Source organism: Sinocyclocheilus anshuiensis, unplaced genomic scaffold (genome assembly GCF_001515605.1).
Source record: "Sinocyclocheilus anshuiensis isolate Anshui unplaced genomic scaffold, SAMN03320099.WGS_v1.1 scaffold38, whole genome shotgun sequence".
In the NCBI taxonomy this organism is placed as follows: domain Eukaryota; kingdom Metazoa; phylum Chordata; class Actinopteri; order Cypriniformes; family Cyprinidae; genus Sinocyclocheilus; species Sinocyclocheilus anshuiensis.
Genome location: NW_015544213.1, coordinates 1,369,380 through 1,383,281, shown reverse-complemented (window position 1 = coordinate 1,383,281; position 13,902 = coordinate 1,369,380). Strand labels below are relative to the sequence as shown.

The 13,902-nt window shown below is 36.1% G+C and overlaps 2 protein-coding genes across 3 annotated transcripts in view; one reads left to right on the top strand and one right to left on the bottom strand.

Annotated features, from left to right (window-relative positions):
* The window catches only part of LOC107697144 (sorting nexin-9-like), a 26,028-nt gene extending 22,064 nt beyond the window's left edge, over positions 1–3,964 (bottom strand). Inside the window, exons 1-3 of one of the 2 annotated variants that reach the window (XM_016497801.1) lie at positions 3,659–3,964; positions 236–322; positions 17–91 (exon numbers count right to left, since the gene is read on the bottom strand). In XM_016497801.1, coding sequence (XP_016353287.1) covers positions 17–91; positions 236–322; positions 3,659–3,670 — 174 coding nt within the window. In that variant the 5' untranslated portion in view covers positions 3,671–3,964. The remainder of the gene's footprint in view (positions 1–16; positions 92–235; positions 323–3,658) is intronic. The other variant, XM_016497802.1, reaches the window with a different exon arrangement.
* A 1,017-nt stretch (positions 3,965–4,981) lies between these two features.
* LOC107697075 (DBH-like monooxygenase protein 2 homolog) overlaps positions 4,982–13,902 on the top strand; it is an 11,572-nt gene continuing 2,651 nt past the window's right edge. Inside the window, exons 1-11 of the mRNA XM_016497719.1 lie at positions 4,982–5,047; positions 5,547–5,788; positions 7,134–7,632; positions 7,951–8,055; positions 11,527–11,673; positions 12,136–12,288; positions 12,611–12,694; positions 12,783–12,935; positions 13,258–13,360; positions 13,456–13,622; positions 13,708–13,796. Coding sequence (XP_016353205.1) covers positions 4,982–5,047; positions 5,547–5,788; positions 7,134–7,632; positions 7,951–8,055; positions 11,527–11,673; positions 12,136–12,288; positions 12,611–12,694; positions 12,783–12,935; positions 13,258–13,360; positions 13,456–13,622; positions 13,708–13,796 — 1,808 coding nt within the window. The remainder of the gene's footprint in view (positions 5,048–5,546; positions 5,789–7,133; positions 7,633–7,950; positions 8,056–11,526; positions 11,674–12,135; positions 12,289–12,610; positions 12,695–12,782; positions 12,936–13,257; positions 13,361–13,455; positions 13,623–13,707; positions 13,797–13,902) is intronic.

The window sequence follows — 13,902 nt, the reverse complement described above, 5'->3', positions numbered from 1 at the left end:
TATACACATTGCTTACCTCTATATAGTCCTCTGGTACCAATCCGACTTCTCCTTTGGAGTTCTTTGCCTCAATCCATCCTCCACCAATGTTCTGAGAACAGAAGAGAATGGTTCACCTTTACAGAGAAGGTTTTGATCCGTTCATACACATGCAACAACTCATGGAGACATGACATGGAGACAACAGACATGGAGAGCCAGGTGTTATGAAACCTAATGAAAGTAAAAAACTCACCTGGTTGGTTATTGTGATTGTCTCACCCTCTCGAATCGACAGCTCATTATTCCCAGGCTCTGCCGCAAAATCATATAAAACCTGTGCCTGTGTGGAGACTAAACATGCGTAAGTAAACACATGCATATACAGACACCAAATGTATTAAGCTATCATTAATGATTAATAGAACAGAAACAGCTAAACTTGTTTGACTGGATTTTTTTGGACACCATTAAATGCTCATGCATTTAGCATTAACCTGTTTAACATTTAACCAACACTGTTTCTGGAATTATTTTACATGTATTATATAATCAATGAATTAATGTCTTTTCACATGAACAAATGTCACCATTGCAAATTGGTGAATCACACTAAAACTGTCAAGGTCTCTGGGCCATTTTTTTTTAGCACAAAATCATATAAAAACATTAAATTATATATCATGTAAAGAAATTGAAGCTTATTATTTTGACCATTGCAATTTTTGCATTTTGATTTAAGACAATTAATCATATTTTTCCCCAAATCACACTTCTGAAATGACAAAACCCTCATTTTCCTTACTATAATGCAATAAATAAATAAATAAATTATAATATTAATTAAATTTAAGAAGATTTCTCATGTACAAGCGAGTATACATTATGGTAGTATTTTCCGAATTTTATTAATGCTGAGTTTAATTTAACAAAAAATATTTTTGTTTAGACAGGATGGTTTTCCAGTAATAAGAATTTGGGGGTTAAAGTTTCTAAAAGTCACTTTATTAATTCATTTTTTTATGCAGTCTTATTTCCTATTTTTTTTTTCTTTCCTTTTCTTTTGGGGTGGATTATAACCTGGGGGGGGGGGTAATAAAAAGCACACAAATGGTCACAAAGCAGAATCAATTCCACAGTTCATTAAGAAAAAAACACTTTCCACAAAGCTCCCGTTATTCTAACACACACAGAGCCAACACAGAAACACACACACATCCTGAAGCTATCGAACGGCAAACAGTGAGGTCTGTATGAACAGTGAGACAGGCTCTCTCTATGTAAGAATTTACAAGCCACGACTCCTAAATGCTCAGACATAGAGAGTCTGTGTGTGAGAGAATTCATTTCTGATTCAAATGAAATACAGATGTTATACAGGACAGATCACAAACCGTCTGATGTCATAAATGTGCATAACCATTTACACAAGTCTTCCAGAGAAACAAAATGAAGTGATGATAAAATAAAAATTATGATATGCAAGACATCCTCATATAGACAGTCAAGGGAGCAGGACTAAATTAAGGACTGGGTGACTATATGAAAACTGAAAATAATAACTAAACAAAAAATAAAGCTAAATTAAAACTGAAAGTAAATCTAAATCAAGTCAAGTCATCTTTGTTTGTATAGTGCTTTTTACAGTACAGATTGTGTCAAAGCAGCTTCACAGTGATAAACAGGAAAAATAGCAGAATCAGTTATTGAGTTCAGATTCTGCTGTAAAACAACTCTAAAAGATGATTGTTCAGATCAAGTCAGTTTAGTGTTGGTTCATTTTAAATCACTAACAGTGTGAATTTCATTGAATTATGAAGTGAATTCAGTTCTACAAAATGCTTTAGTCAGATCAGATTGAGTTCAGTTCAATAATAGTGTCAATAATCCAAGTTTTCACTGTCTTAAATTAGTTTTACAGGTATTTTTTTAATTAAATGTTTTAATTAATAGTATTTTTTAAACAGAATTTCCCTTTTTTTCCCATTAATAAAATTAAGTGCCTGTTGTTTTACAGATATAATATAAAGTTTTACATTTAGAATTGTAGGTAAATTAATCATACTTTGAGATCACATAAATATTATTGTTTTAAAAGTTAATTTATAGTATTTTTACAGATAAAAACAGGGTTTCTGCAGGATTTTTAAGCTCAAATTTAAGACCTTTTTAAGACCTGCACAAATAAAATTAATACCATATAAGCCGGGTAGGGCAATGTCTATAGTACCATACTAAACTGTACAATTACTGTAAAGCATAACTTACAGTTCAGATACAAGTTTTCACAAAAACAAAACGTTTTATAAAATGATAAACTTTACATTTCAGCATTTAAACCATTTTTAAGAAAACAGATGAGTCAAAAGTATGTTATTATATTAATTTAAACAATTATTATCAATAAATTATTATATCAATTAAATAACATAAATTAGGGGTGTGCGATATTGACAAAAAATGATATCTCTATAATTTTCTGGGATTTTATCGATAACGATAATTAGACAATATTTTGCTGAGTGTGTTATTGTGCTGATATCTTATCTCTCTACGCCAAGTTTGTTCATTTAAATTTATTCAGTTTTAGCATTTAATAATTTATTTGTAATAATCTCTGAAATGTAAATTGTAAGTGGGATATAATTATAATCCCATGTTTATCTTTATAAACATGATTAATTTTACTTGTGATGTTTTCTATATGGGATGATTAGCCTAATTCTCATGAACATGTGACGCTAGCGCGTGGTATCAGACACGAACTATACAGAATGCGAACAAGATTAACTTTAATACAAGGAGATAATGGCGCAAAAGCGAATTTCAGATTTTTTTACCCCCCAACCCCCCCCCCTTCACCCAACACGGACACACACAGCACCCCCAACCGAAAACATCTTCCCGCGCCCTGAAAGTAACGCAAAAGTAACGTAACGCATTACTTTCCATAAAAAGTAACCAAGTAACGTAATTAGTTACTTTTTTAGGGAGTAATGCAATATTGTAATGCATTACTTTTAAAAGTAACTTTCCCCAACACTGCCCAGCACTATCTCAGATTCCATCAAAAATATCTTAATTTGTGTTCCGAGGATGAACGGAGGTCTTACGGGTTTGGAACGACATGAGGGTAAGTAATTAATGACAGAATTTTAATTTTTGGGTGAACTATCCCTTTAAGCAATGACGTGCATTTATATGCACATAAATGGCTATATATGATAGACTCTCATTAATAGGCTCCATAAGACTAAATATATTATCCCAAGGAGAATTTATATTCAGAAACCTAAGCTCTCACTTATATGGATAATTAGTTAGTGTGCTGGTTCTATGATTAACTAAACTTGGTGAATGATTTACATTTCAACTACATATCCCAGCATGCATTGCACATGACGTCATGGTCTCACTAAAATGTCACAAGACTCTTAATGATCCATATTTTCCAACGTTCACCAAAAAGCCCTCAAACATCGTTAAAATAATCAAAAGAGATCTTTTAGACCCATTTCAGGGTGTTAAACAGGTCAGTTATGATGCCTGTGACGATTATAAACACTTAAGGGCAAATATATCGGCGCGTTTGGAAACACTTTGCCAGTGCAAAGTGCAAAGAAATTACAAACATATCAGTCACAAACTTTAACCAAAAATAAGTCAAATAAGTCCTTACCTTCGTCTCCATTATACCCACATTAACCAGTCATTACAGAAACCTGCAGTTTGATGGCGACAAACTCTCTCTTCTTCATCCAGACATTTTTCTTCTGCCAAAAACAATCCTTCTCAAACCGCTTTCTTTACTTCACCAAATACACTTTACTCTTTTGTCCGAACCTAACAGACTCAAATGTAGTGGAGTCAGAAAAGTGTGTGAATCCAAACTCGACGTTTCCAGCGTTTATGTGCTGTTCAACTTCACTGCAGCTGAGTGTGTTACACATAAGAGACACAACCGGAAACAAACTCACTGATCGAGTGGCCTGAAAAAAACTCACACTGCTGCTGTATGCCTGTGTAGGACGTAAATTTACGTCCGTACAGTAGAATGCAGAAGAAGAAATTTCAACACACTTCAGCAGTAAAAAAAGACGCACAAATGTTTGTCTAGAGTAATTTTTGCTTACTAGTATGGTTGAACTGGATCATCGAAGGTCAGAAACAAAGACATTGGTTAATAGAATGGGATTACATAAAGGATATTTGTGTTGTTTAACATAAAAAGTAATCTGATTACGTAACTCGCGTTACTTGTAATGCATTACCCCCAACACTGTATATATATATATATATATATATATATATTATTCAAAATAATATGACACATAAAATGTATGTAGTGTATATAATTCATTAACACATGACAAATATTTATCGTTATTATTATCATATAGTATAGGCCTATTAAATTAAGTATTAATATACAGTATCCTATACTTACACATATCGAATATACTCCAGACATTTAGGATCACATAGACTAATAATAAAAACAAAAATGTCTTATGTAAATAAAGTAGGTATAAATACAAAAACAATGTTGCTGTTTTGTTTTGTTCAAGTAGATATTTAAGCTTTTGTGCCCATAAATGTTTTAATTTATGTCTGTGTCCGCTTTTTTAACTTTTGTCAAGTTCAATCTGAGAGGGGCGGGCTGAAACGACAGATGTGTGAGTTTAGAGCGGCCTCTAGTGGAAATGTGTAGTATTTTAAAAATACATGACAGCGGTGAAAACACTGATCTATAATAATTATATTACGTGTTTGGAACGACATGATGAAGGTGAGTAATTAATGACAGCATTTTTATTTTTAGGTGAACTATCCCTTTAAGTGTATTAGAATTTCTCATATTCTCACCTGTTTGATATACAGACCATTTTGTCTCATTTTAAATGTTTTATAAAACGTGATGCCTGCTTAAAACTCACAGACACAGCCTCTGCCACTTTGCCCAATATCCCACTGACAGGGTGCAGAATAACAGCTAATAATAATGGATAATTTTGTACAGGAGAAGCTGAAAGAATGGAACTTGGATGTCCTGACACCAAGCTTTAAGGTAAACTTTATTTAGGTAATATGAAAATGCACTTCTTTATATTTTCATTATAACCCATTGTGCTCTGGGTAAGCCCGTTTTCGTACATTCTTCTCTTTTTGTGTCTTTTCTTCTCTCTTTTTCTCTTTACAGATGAACAAATTGATAAAGAAACCCTCCTACTGCTTGATGAAAAATCACTTGAAGCAATGATACCAAAGATAGGCCTACGTCTGAAAGAGAGAGCTGCTTGTTGTGAGTGAAGAAATGCACATGGTGGGATATATCTGCTTTAAGTGCAAAAAGACTGTTGGGGCCGATGTTCGTTTTTTGTTTTCTCACCTAAGGAGAATGCATAATGTACATAGTTCATCAAGTTATTTTGAGTGTGGCCAAGCCAGGTGTCACAGGACATTTAATTAAGATCATTTAAGCAACATCTGCTCCAGCACCATGTAGAGGCAGAAGAATCCAGCCAGTCAAAACACTTGACAGCAGACCTCTGACTTCTCACAGTCAGCCTTTCGAGGAGGAAGATAATGCTGCCAAAGATAATGTTGCTAATGGTATGAAATGGGATGAGTTAGAGCAGAACACTATCACAGACAGAGTGGCCTTGATTCTATCAAAGTGGATGGCAAAAACATCTATGACTCTGTCTACTGTCAACTTTGAAGTTCAGCAAACATCTAGTCTGGTCTTTGATATTGTTATTGTGCTTTACAAAGACAGACAATGTCTTCCTTACAAAGAATGGCCAAAGTGAGACTCCTGAAGGCCAACAGCTGAATCAGCAATTTGCAAATGCAGCTAAACCTTTGCAATTGCATTGCTTGGATACTGAACACAAGCAGATGAAATAACTTTGTTCAAGCTGGGTATCTAGTTCAGCCAGTGGAGCAACCTCTCCCTGGTGTCTCATACACCCAAGGGATTCACAGACATGGACTGTAAAACAGGTGGCAGTGCAGGATACTTTCCAAAGGTTTCCTTTATGTCCATTACTGAAACTCATTCTTGAGACTCCAGGGACAATGGAGAAGATAATGGAGTGGAAAGGGGAGCTTAATGACTCAAAAAGTGGCTAATCCACTAGGCTCCAAGAACTCAATCCATAAGTTGGAATTCATCTATTTCACTCTTAAATGTCTTCCTCCAGAGTCCCTTTCGAGTCTTGATTCTCACTTTATAAGGCAGATGATGCCAAAACGTATGGTATAGATGCTGTCCTGAAGTCAGTTGTTGATGATATCAGTGACCTGGAAACAAATGGTGTGGAAGTAGACACGGCTCACTTCAAAGGCACAATGAAGGTTTGGGTTGCCCACATTTGTGGGGATAATTTGGGGCTAAATTCAATCCTTGGCTATACAGATAGTTCCTCTGGGAACAGTGCTTGTCACTGGTGCCATGTGAAGAAACAGTTCATGCAAACACAAACAATGAAAGATCCTTCACTGCTTAAGAATAAGGATAGCCATCTTTCAGATCTGGTGCAAAGTAATCCAGCAGAAACTGGCCTAAAAAGACAGAGCATTTTGAACAACCTGAAATACTTCCATGTGACAGAAAATGTATCCCCCTGGAAGGAGTAGGTGCATATGAAATTAAATTGGTATTAGGCTCTCTCATCTCACAGAAAGTAATAACCTTACACCAGGTTAATTACCAAATCACAAGTTACGATTATGGCTTCTGTGACTATATGCCAACAAGCCATCCACAATCCAACCTCAAGAACTAAAAATGCCTGACAGTTTGATGAAGCAGACAGCAGCACAGATGTGGCTGTTAAGGCTACTTCCTTTGATGATTGCACATCTCATTCCAGAGGGAAACAAATACTGGGAGCTCTCGCTGCTTTTGTTGACCTGTATGGAATTTTTTTTTCTCCAGCCTTAACAGAAGATGCATTATTATTTCTCAGACATCTCATTGATGAGCACCACAGCCTTTTCCTAGAACTCTTCCCTGATAGACATCTAAAGCCAAAACATAATTTCATGCTACATCATCCAGGTGCCATAAGGAGACTGGTTCTTCTGGTGCACTACTGGTCCATAGCATGTTTTTTTTTAAAAGGCCAAGCATGTTTTTTTTTTTAAAGGCTTTCCCACGTCACATGCAACTTCAGAAACCTTTTGTCTGAAAACATATTTGCACATCACAAAGACCTTGGTTCTGGTTGCACTACTCCACTTGCTTCCATTGAGGAATTTGATCAAGTCTGCCACAGATTTGAGCATACTCCATCATTGACTGAAGTGTTCGTACCCTCTTGGGTGAAGTGGAAAAGGACAGAATATCGTCCAGGAACGACCCTCCTTGTTTCTCATTCTCCAGATGGTGAACCTCAGTTTGGAGCAATTCAGAAGATTGTGGTTTTTAAGTCTGTCATCAAGTTCATTGTTAGGAAATGGGACACAGTTGGATTTGAAAGACACTATTTTGTATGCTGTGTCCCCATTATGTTCTATGTTCCCACTACTGTCATTGATTCCATTGATGTTGACTCCATTGATGATTATCATCCTCTCCATGTAGTGAGGTCATACAAGGAAGGGGACAGCAACCACTATGTGTTCTTTCGAACTTCCAAGGACCACGTTTTTTTTTTTTTTTCATTGATTTATTTTTGGACTGTTTACACACCTGTGCAGAACTTTGGAGATGCAAGCTTTTTCCCCGAAGGAGGCAATCTTTAATTCATAATGTTTGTGTTTTACCATGCTTGGAGTAAGTATATGTAGAATATAGTACAATACTACACTATTCGCAAATAAAGCTGGCATCCAAGCACTATTATGTGTAGAATAAATGTCAGTATGAAAAATGCATGCCATATTGTAGCTTTATATTTGTTATAAGAAATGAAACCATGTCAATGTACTGTAGGTAACCCTTTTTTCCATGCATTTTTATAGGAGCCACGACTAGAGGAGACCCAAAGTGGATCAACTTCCGGACCTCCTGTAGACCAACAACGTCAAGCAGAAAATCAGATGTCAGTGGAGGAAGTGCCAACATTTGTATGTGTTATTGTCTTTATGTACTTCAAAGTAATTTACATAAAAGCATTTACATTTACATTTACAAAATGTAACAATGGTTTTACTAATTTATTCATTTATTTTATTTGTGTGTAGTATGTTCATGAGCAAAAACAAATCAACTGTCAAATGGAAAAGTAAAAGGAATTTGCACTAATGTTAAAGGGATAGTTCCCCCCCCCCCCAAAAATTGAATCTGTCATTAATTAATCACTTTCATGTTGTTCCAATCCCCTAAGACTTTTGTTCATCCTCAGAACACAATTTAAAATATATTTTTTAAAATATTAAAAAATATTTTTAATATATTTTTTTAAATATTAAAATATTTTATTTTAAAATAGTTTCTGTCCCTCCATTGACAACCTAAGCAACTTTCACTTTGAAGGCCTATAAAGGTAGTGAAAACATCATGGAAGTAGTCCATGTTGCTCCAGTGGTTCAACTGGAATTTTCTGAAGCGGCAGAAATGTTTCTTGTGCGCCAAAAATACAAAAATAATGACTATATTCAAATTTCTTCACCCTAGAGAACAACCTACAATTTGCTAAATTTCAAGATCACTGCTTAGTCTTATTTGAAGTTATCCTAACAAGAGTAGAAGGGAAGATTTTTAAACATATTTCATAAATTAATTGTATTCTGAAGCACAGTATAAAAAGAGATTTTTGAAAAAGAACTGATCAAAATTAGAGAACACTTACAGATACCTCCAAGTTATTGGTGTTAATCTGTCACATGGAGCTAATTTCCTTAATTATATGACAAACCCTATTTAACTGGCAGCATTCCTCGAATTTTCTTTGAGATTGCAAGATGGTGGGCGCCGCTCTATGGTGACTGAAACCCTTTATTTAACAGGAGGCAGTCCAGATGAAGGCCAAAGGGATGACCCTTTCAGCCACTGCAAGAGAAGTTGGTCGTTCCAAATCTATGATTTCTAGAATATTGCAGCTTTACAATGACACTAATTCATTCAAGTCCCCCAGAAAGGCTGGTTGTCCACATAAGACAAATGCATAAGAAGACAGGATAATGTGGAGACTCTCAATGGGGAATCGGTTCAACACTGCAGCTGGAATTGCTCAGCAGTTCAGCGCTGAACAGGATAAGGATCTGTCTCGGCACATTTAAGAGAAGTCGGACTGAATGCGCACTCGGCAGTGATGAATCCTCCCATCAGCAGAAAGAATCAAAAGGCTACAAATGCATGAGAAGACCGGATAATGCGAAGACTCTCAATGGGAAATCAGTTTAACACTGCAGCTGGAATTTCTCGACAGTTCAGTGCTGAACAGGGTATGGATCTGTCTCGGCATGTTTAAGAGAAGTCGGACTGAAAGCGCACTCTGCAGTGACCAAGCCTCTCATCAGTAGAAAGAATCAGAAGGCTAGACTAACCTTTGCTGAGGAGCATGAGAGGAGAACTGGTCCAAAGTTCACTTTAGTGATGAGAGCAAGTTTAATTTATTTGGGTCAGATGGGAAACATTATGTTCATTGTCAAACTGGGGAAAGACTGAACCCTTAATGCATAAAGAAGTCAGTGAGAGGTGGAGGAGGAAGTGTCATGGTTGGGAGAATGTTTTCAGCAGCGGGTGTTGGGCATCTTATACAGATACATGGCAGGGTGAATGTTAATGTTTATCAGAACCTCCTTTAGCAACATGCAGTTCCTTTCCTGCAAGCGTCTCCCAATCAGCCTGTAATTTTCATGTAAGACAATGCCCCCGTCACACTGCAAAACGGGAAAAGCAGTTCCTTGAAGCTAAGAACATTGAAATAATGAAATGGCCAGTCCAGAGTCCTGATCTAAACCCAACTGAAAATCTCTGGAAAATCCTTGGCGACAAAGTTATGGCTAAGAAACCCATACAGTCACTGAACTATGGAAGAGAATGGAAGAAGAGTGGACCAAGATCACACCAGCGCAGTGTGAGAGAAGTCCTTGTGCTGAAGTCCTTCAAAGCAAGAGCCTCTACAATTCCTACTAATTTCGAACAGCTGTAAATGTTAGTTCTAATCTTCTTTCATGCTACAGTGGTTACAGTTCTCTAATTTTAATCTCTGTGTTTCCCACAAAATAAACGTTTTTTTGTTGAAATGCTTTGGTGATTTTGTCAAACATGTTAGTAGAACAGTGGTATATCCACAGATAATATTTTGAGCGATGAAGATGAACAATATTTCAGAAAAAAGTATTTATAAAAAGTATTTATAGATTGTTCTCTAATTTTGATCTCCACTATATATAGTTATTAATGAATAAATATTTATGCATATAGAGCCATCTAGAGGAAAACAGAAGTATTTCTTGAGCACTTTATGACCAATGATTCACACACACACACACACACACACTTTTTTAATGAAAAGAACATGAAAAGTGCTTTTAAAAGTTGACCGCAATCTCTTTTGTGATGCCTTTATGTTCAGTGTTTCCAATAATACACCCCAAAGCATGTGTCTGATAACAGTCAAAGTCACTTACAGTGGAATTATAACTAAATGCTACCTTGGAATTATAATGTCCTATCTGCATTCTGAGCGGTTTTGAGATATTGAGCTCAAATTTTTTGCACTCCATATACTTTGTAGATAGAACCTTTTTATTTTCTAAATAAAAAGTCCCAAAATGTACAACTACACAACACACACACACACACACACACACACACACACACACACACACACACACACACACACACACACACACACACACACACACACACACACACACACACACACACACACACACACACACACACACACACACACACACACACACACACACACACACACACACACACACACACAAAACACCACATCACATAATGTAAATAAGTATCACAGAATAAGAATGTGAATAACTAAATTTTAACAAAAATCTCAGAAAGAACCTTATAATTCCAAGGTGACGTGATTTTAAATTATTTTGATATTATGTTCTTTATGTTCTTGACTCAGATTCATATTTCCAATTTAGTTTATATTTTATATTATTCTTATATTTGGGTTTCTTAGTCTTTCACATCCTCAAGACTGAGATTGATAACTGTCACTTACAGTGGAGTTAGAAATAATTTTAGATTCTTATGATTTTTTTAAATATTTTTTCATTCATATATGTATTTCATATATTAGTTAGTTCAATGAGTATCTAATATGAATTCTTATATTTGTTTTTTTTTCAGCAGCTGTAAGCTGGGATACTTTATTAGTCTGATATAATTCAAAGTCTACTTGTGTATTAGACTAATAAACAAGATGTTCTAAAATATGTACATTTTGGTAAAAAAAAAAAAAAAAGAGATATTCTTGTGTCTTGAACTATTGAGATTCAAAATGTTAAACTGATAGTCCAGTTTAACTGGATTGGGAACTGTACATCAAAAACACCTATTGCCATGCACACGTACATGCTTCATTTCTCTTTCTTTTCCATGTTCAGGACCGTCATGCTGTGGGGAAATCAATGCCTGTGGTTGACCAGCAACAGAACTACAAACTCTTGTCTCTGACCGAGTCTGATGGAAAAACAGTCATGAAGTTTCAGAGGTCCATCGGTTCCTGTGATGAAAATGACTTACCCATCACTGTGAGCCTGCTTAACCATTGTCTTTTATATTCATTACAAAGGGAAAGTAGTTCAACACCAGCAATATAATCCTCCCCTTTCATTGTTTGTAAGATGTCGTTTTATCCAGAAAACAATGATGGTGGAACTATGGCATTACAAATAATACCAGCTATGTAAAGGAATCCACACAATGTTAGGTCCACTGGGATTAGGGTGTTTCTGAGAACTCCCCTCTCTGAACAAACTGCTGACCTTGTTTGTCAAGGAGCTCTCAGCTGCACATCAAAAACCCTCCTTAAACTGAAAACATGGACTGTCTTTTTGAACTTAAAACCTCTGAAATTCCAGATCAAAAATGAGTTCTCAATAGCCACATACACACTGCAAACTTTTATGAGTGACAACCGCATTTTAGCTACAGTGTGCATGTGGTTAATTTTTGTTTATTTTATTTTATAAGTGTTTATTTTTATTTATCAGAACCTCCCCATGAAGCTGATCTATGCATATGGACAGAATGATAACATCACGTACCACAGTACTCGAAGGGGCAGGAAGGAGTTGAACCTGTTGAAGTACATGCCTCGGGTCAACCCTCCAAACAGCAGCTTTTTTGACATAACTATGGTCAATGTAAGAAAGATTTTTACTTTGTTGTTTTGCTGTTCTGTCTGTAAACCCAAGAATGAAGTTCAAAAGAACAGCATTTATTTGAAACAGAAAAATATTTTGTAACATTTTAAATGTCTTTTCTGTCACTTTTGGTCAATTTAATGTGTCCTTGTTGAATAAAGGATTCATTTCTTTTAAAAAAATAAAATAAAATCTTACTGACCCCATACTAGTGTACCTCATAGTGGTTTGCATAGATTATATTATAGGTTGATCTCTTTAAAGTGCTAATGAGCTTTTACATATGAACTTTACATGTTGATTACATTTACAATCATTTCAGTTCACTGTACCAGCCAAACAAACCCACTATCACTGCAAGATCATGAGAGCCCCGACATTTGATCGCAAACAGCACATTTATCGCGTAAGTGAGTCTATGAACTTCACACAAATGATCTGTCCAGCTATCTGTCAGTCATGGTTCATCTTCGACTTATTTTCATTATGTCCAGATTGAGCCGGTGATCACAAACTTTGACCTCGTGCATCATCTGCTGCTGTACCGCTGCCCTCTGACTGTGACGGAGCCGTTTGAGGCGGAGTGTTTTACTGGGGTGGATAGAGAGTGTATGGAGACCGTGGCTCTGTGGGGAGTTGGTGGAGGGGTTAGTCTCACCTGTGACGTTTTAAGGCATTTTTAATGTGAGGGGGAAAAAATTAAGCCATTACTTACTTGAATGAACTGTTAACCACTGCGACCAGATTACGGATCCGAGAATCGGATCACTTTGATTATTAAGCGAGTCATTCAGACCGGGTAAACGGATTCAACTAGTTGATTAAAAGATCTACCTCAAAATAATAATTATTTTTCAGCTTTTATTAACAACGGTAATTATTGAAATACTATTCATGTGTAAACTTTCTTAATGAGATAAAATTACAGATTGAACCTTTAAGTAACCTTTTAATTATATGTTTTTAAAGGCTTTTGAATTTCCTGAAGTGGCAGGACTTCCAATTGGAGGAAATGTTGGTGATTTTTTCTACAGGCTTGAAGTGCATTACAACAACCTCAATAAAAGTGCAGGTCAGTCAGCAGCGGGTTACAATGTAAAATATCACACTGTAATGAATATTTCAGGTCTTTTGATGCGATAAAACAATACTTTCTTCCCTGCACAGATCGAGTTGATAACACAGGTCTGCGATTCTATTACACATCTGAACTCCGTCAGCACGATGCAGCTGTTCTGATGACAGGGCTTGCGGTGGCCCCTGGCTACGCCATCCCACCCAAAGCCAAATCCTTCCTCACGTACGGCCTGTGTGACACTGCTTATATTCCAAAGGTTTGTGTGTATGTTGATCTACTCACACTCTCACGATCAGATCCAGCAGATGACTGGATGATCTGTTGTGTTCTGTGCTCTACAGGTTCTGGAGACGCCACATGATCTTCAGGTGTTCTCTGTGATGCTGCACACACACTTGGCTGGACGGAAGGTGCGAGTCGGTCACTTCAGGTAAATGTTTTTGACCAATGACTGACTTAAAGAAATAATTCACTTGATATAATAATCTGTAGGCTTTTCTTTCTTCTGTTATTCATAAGTTACTGTAATTAATTAC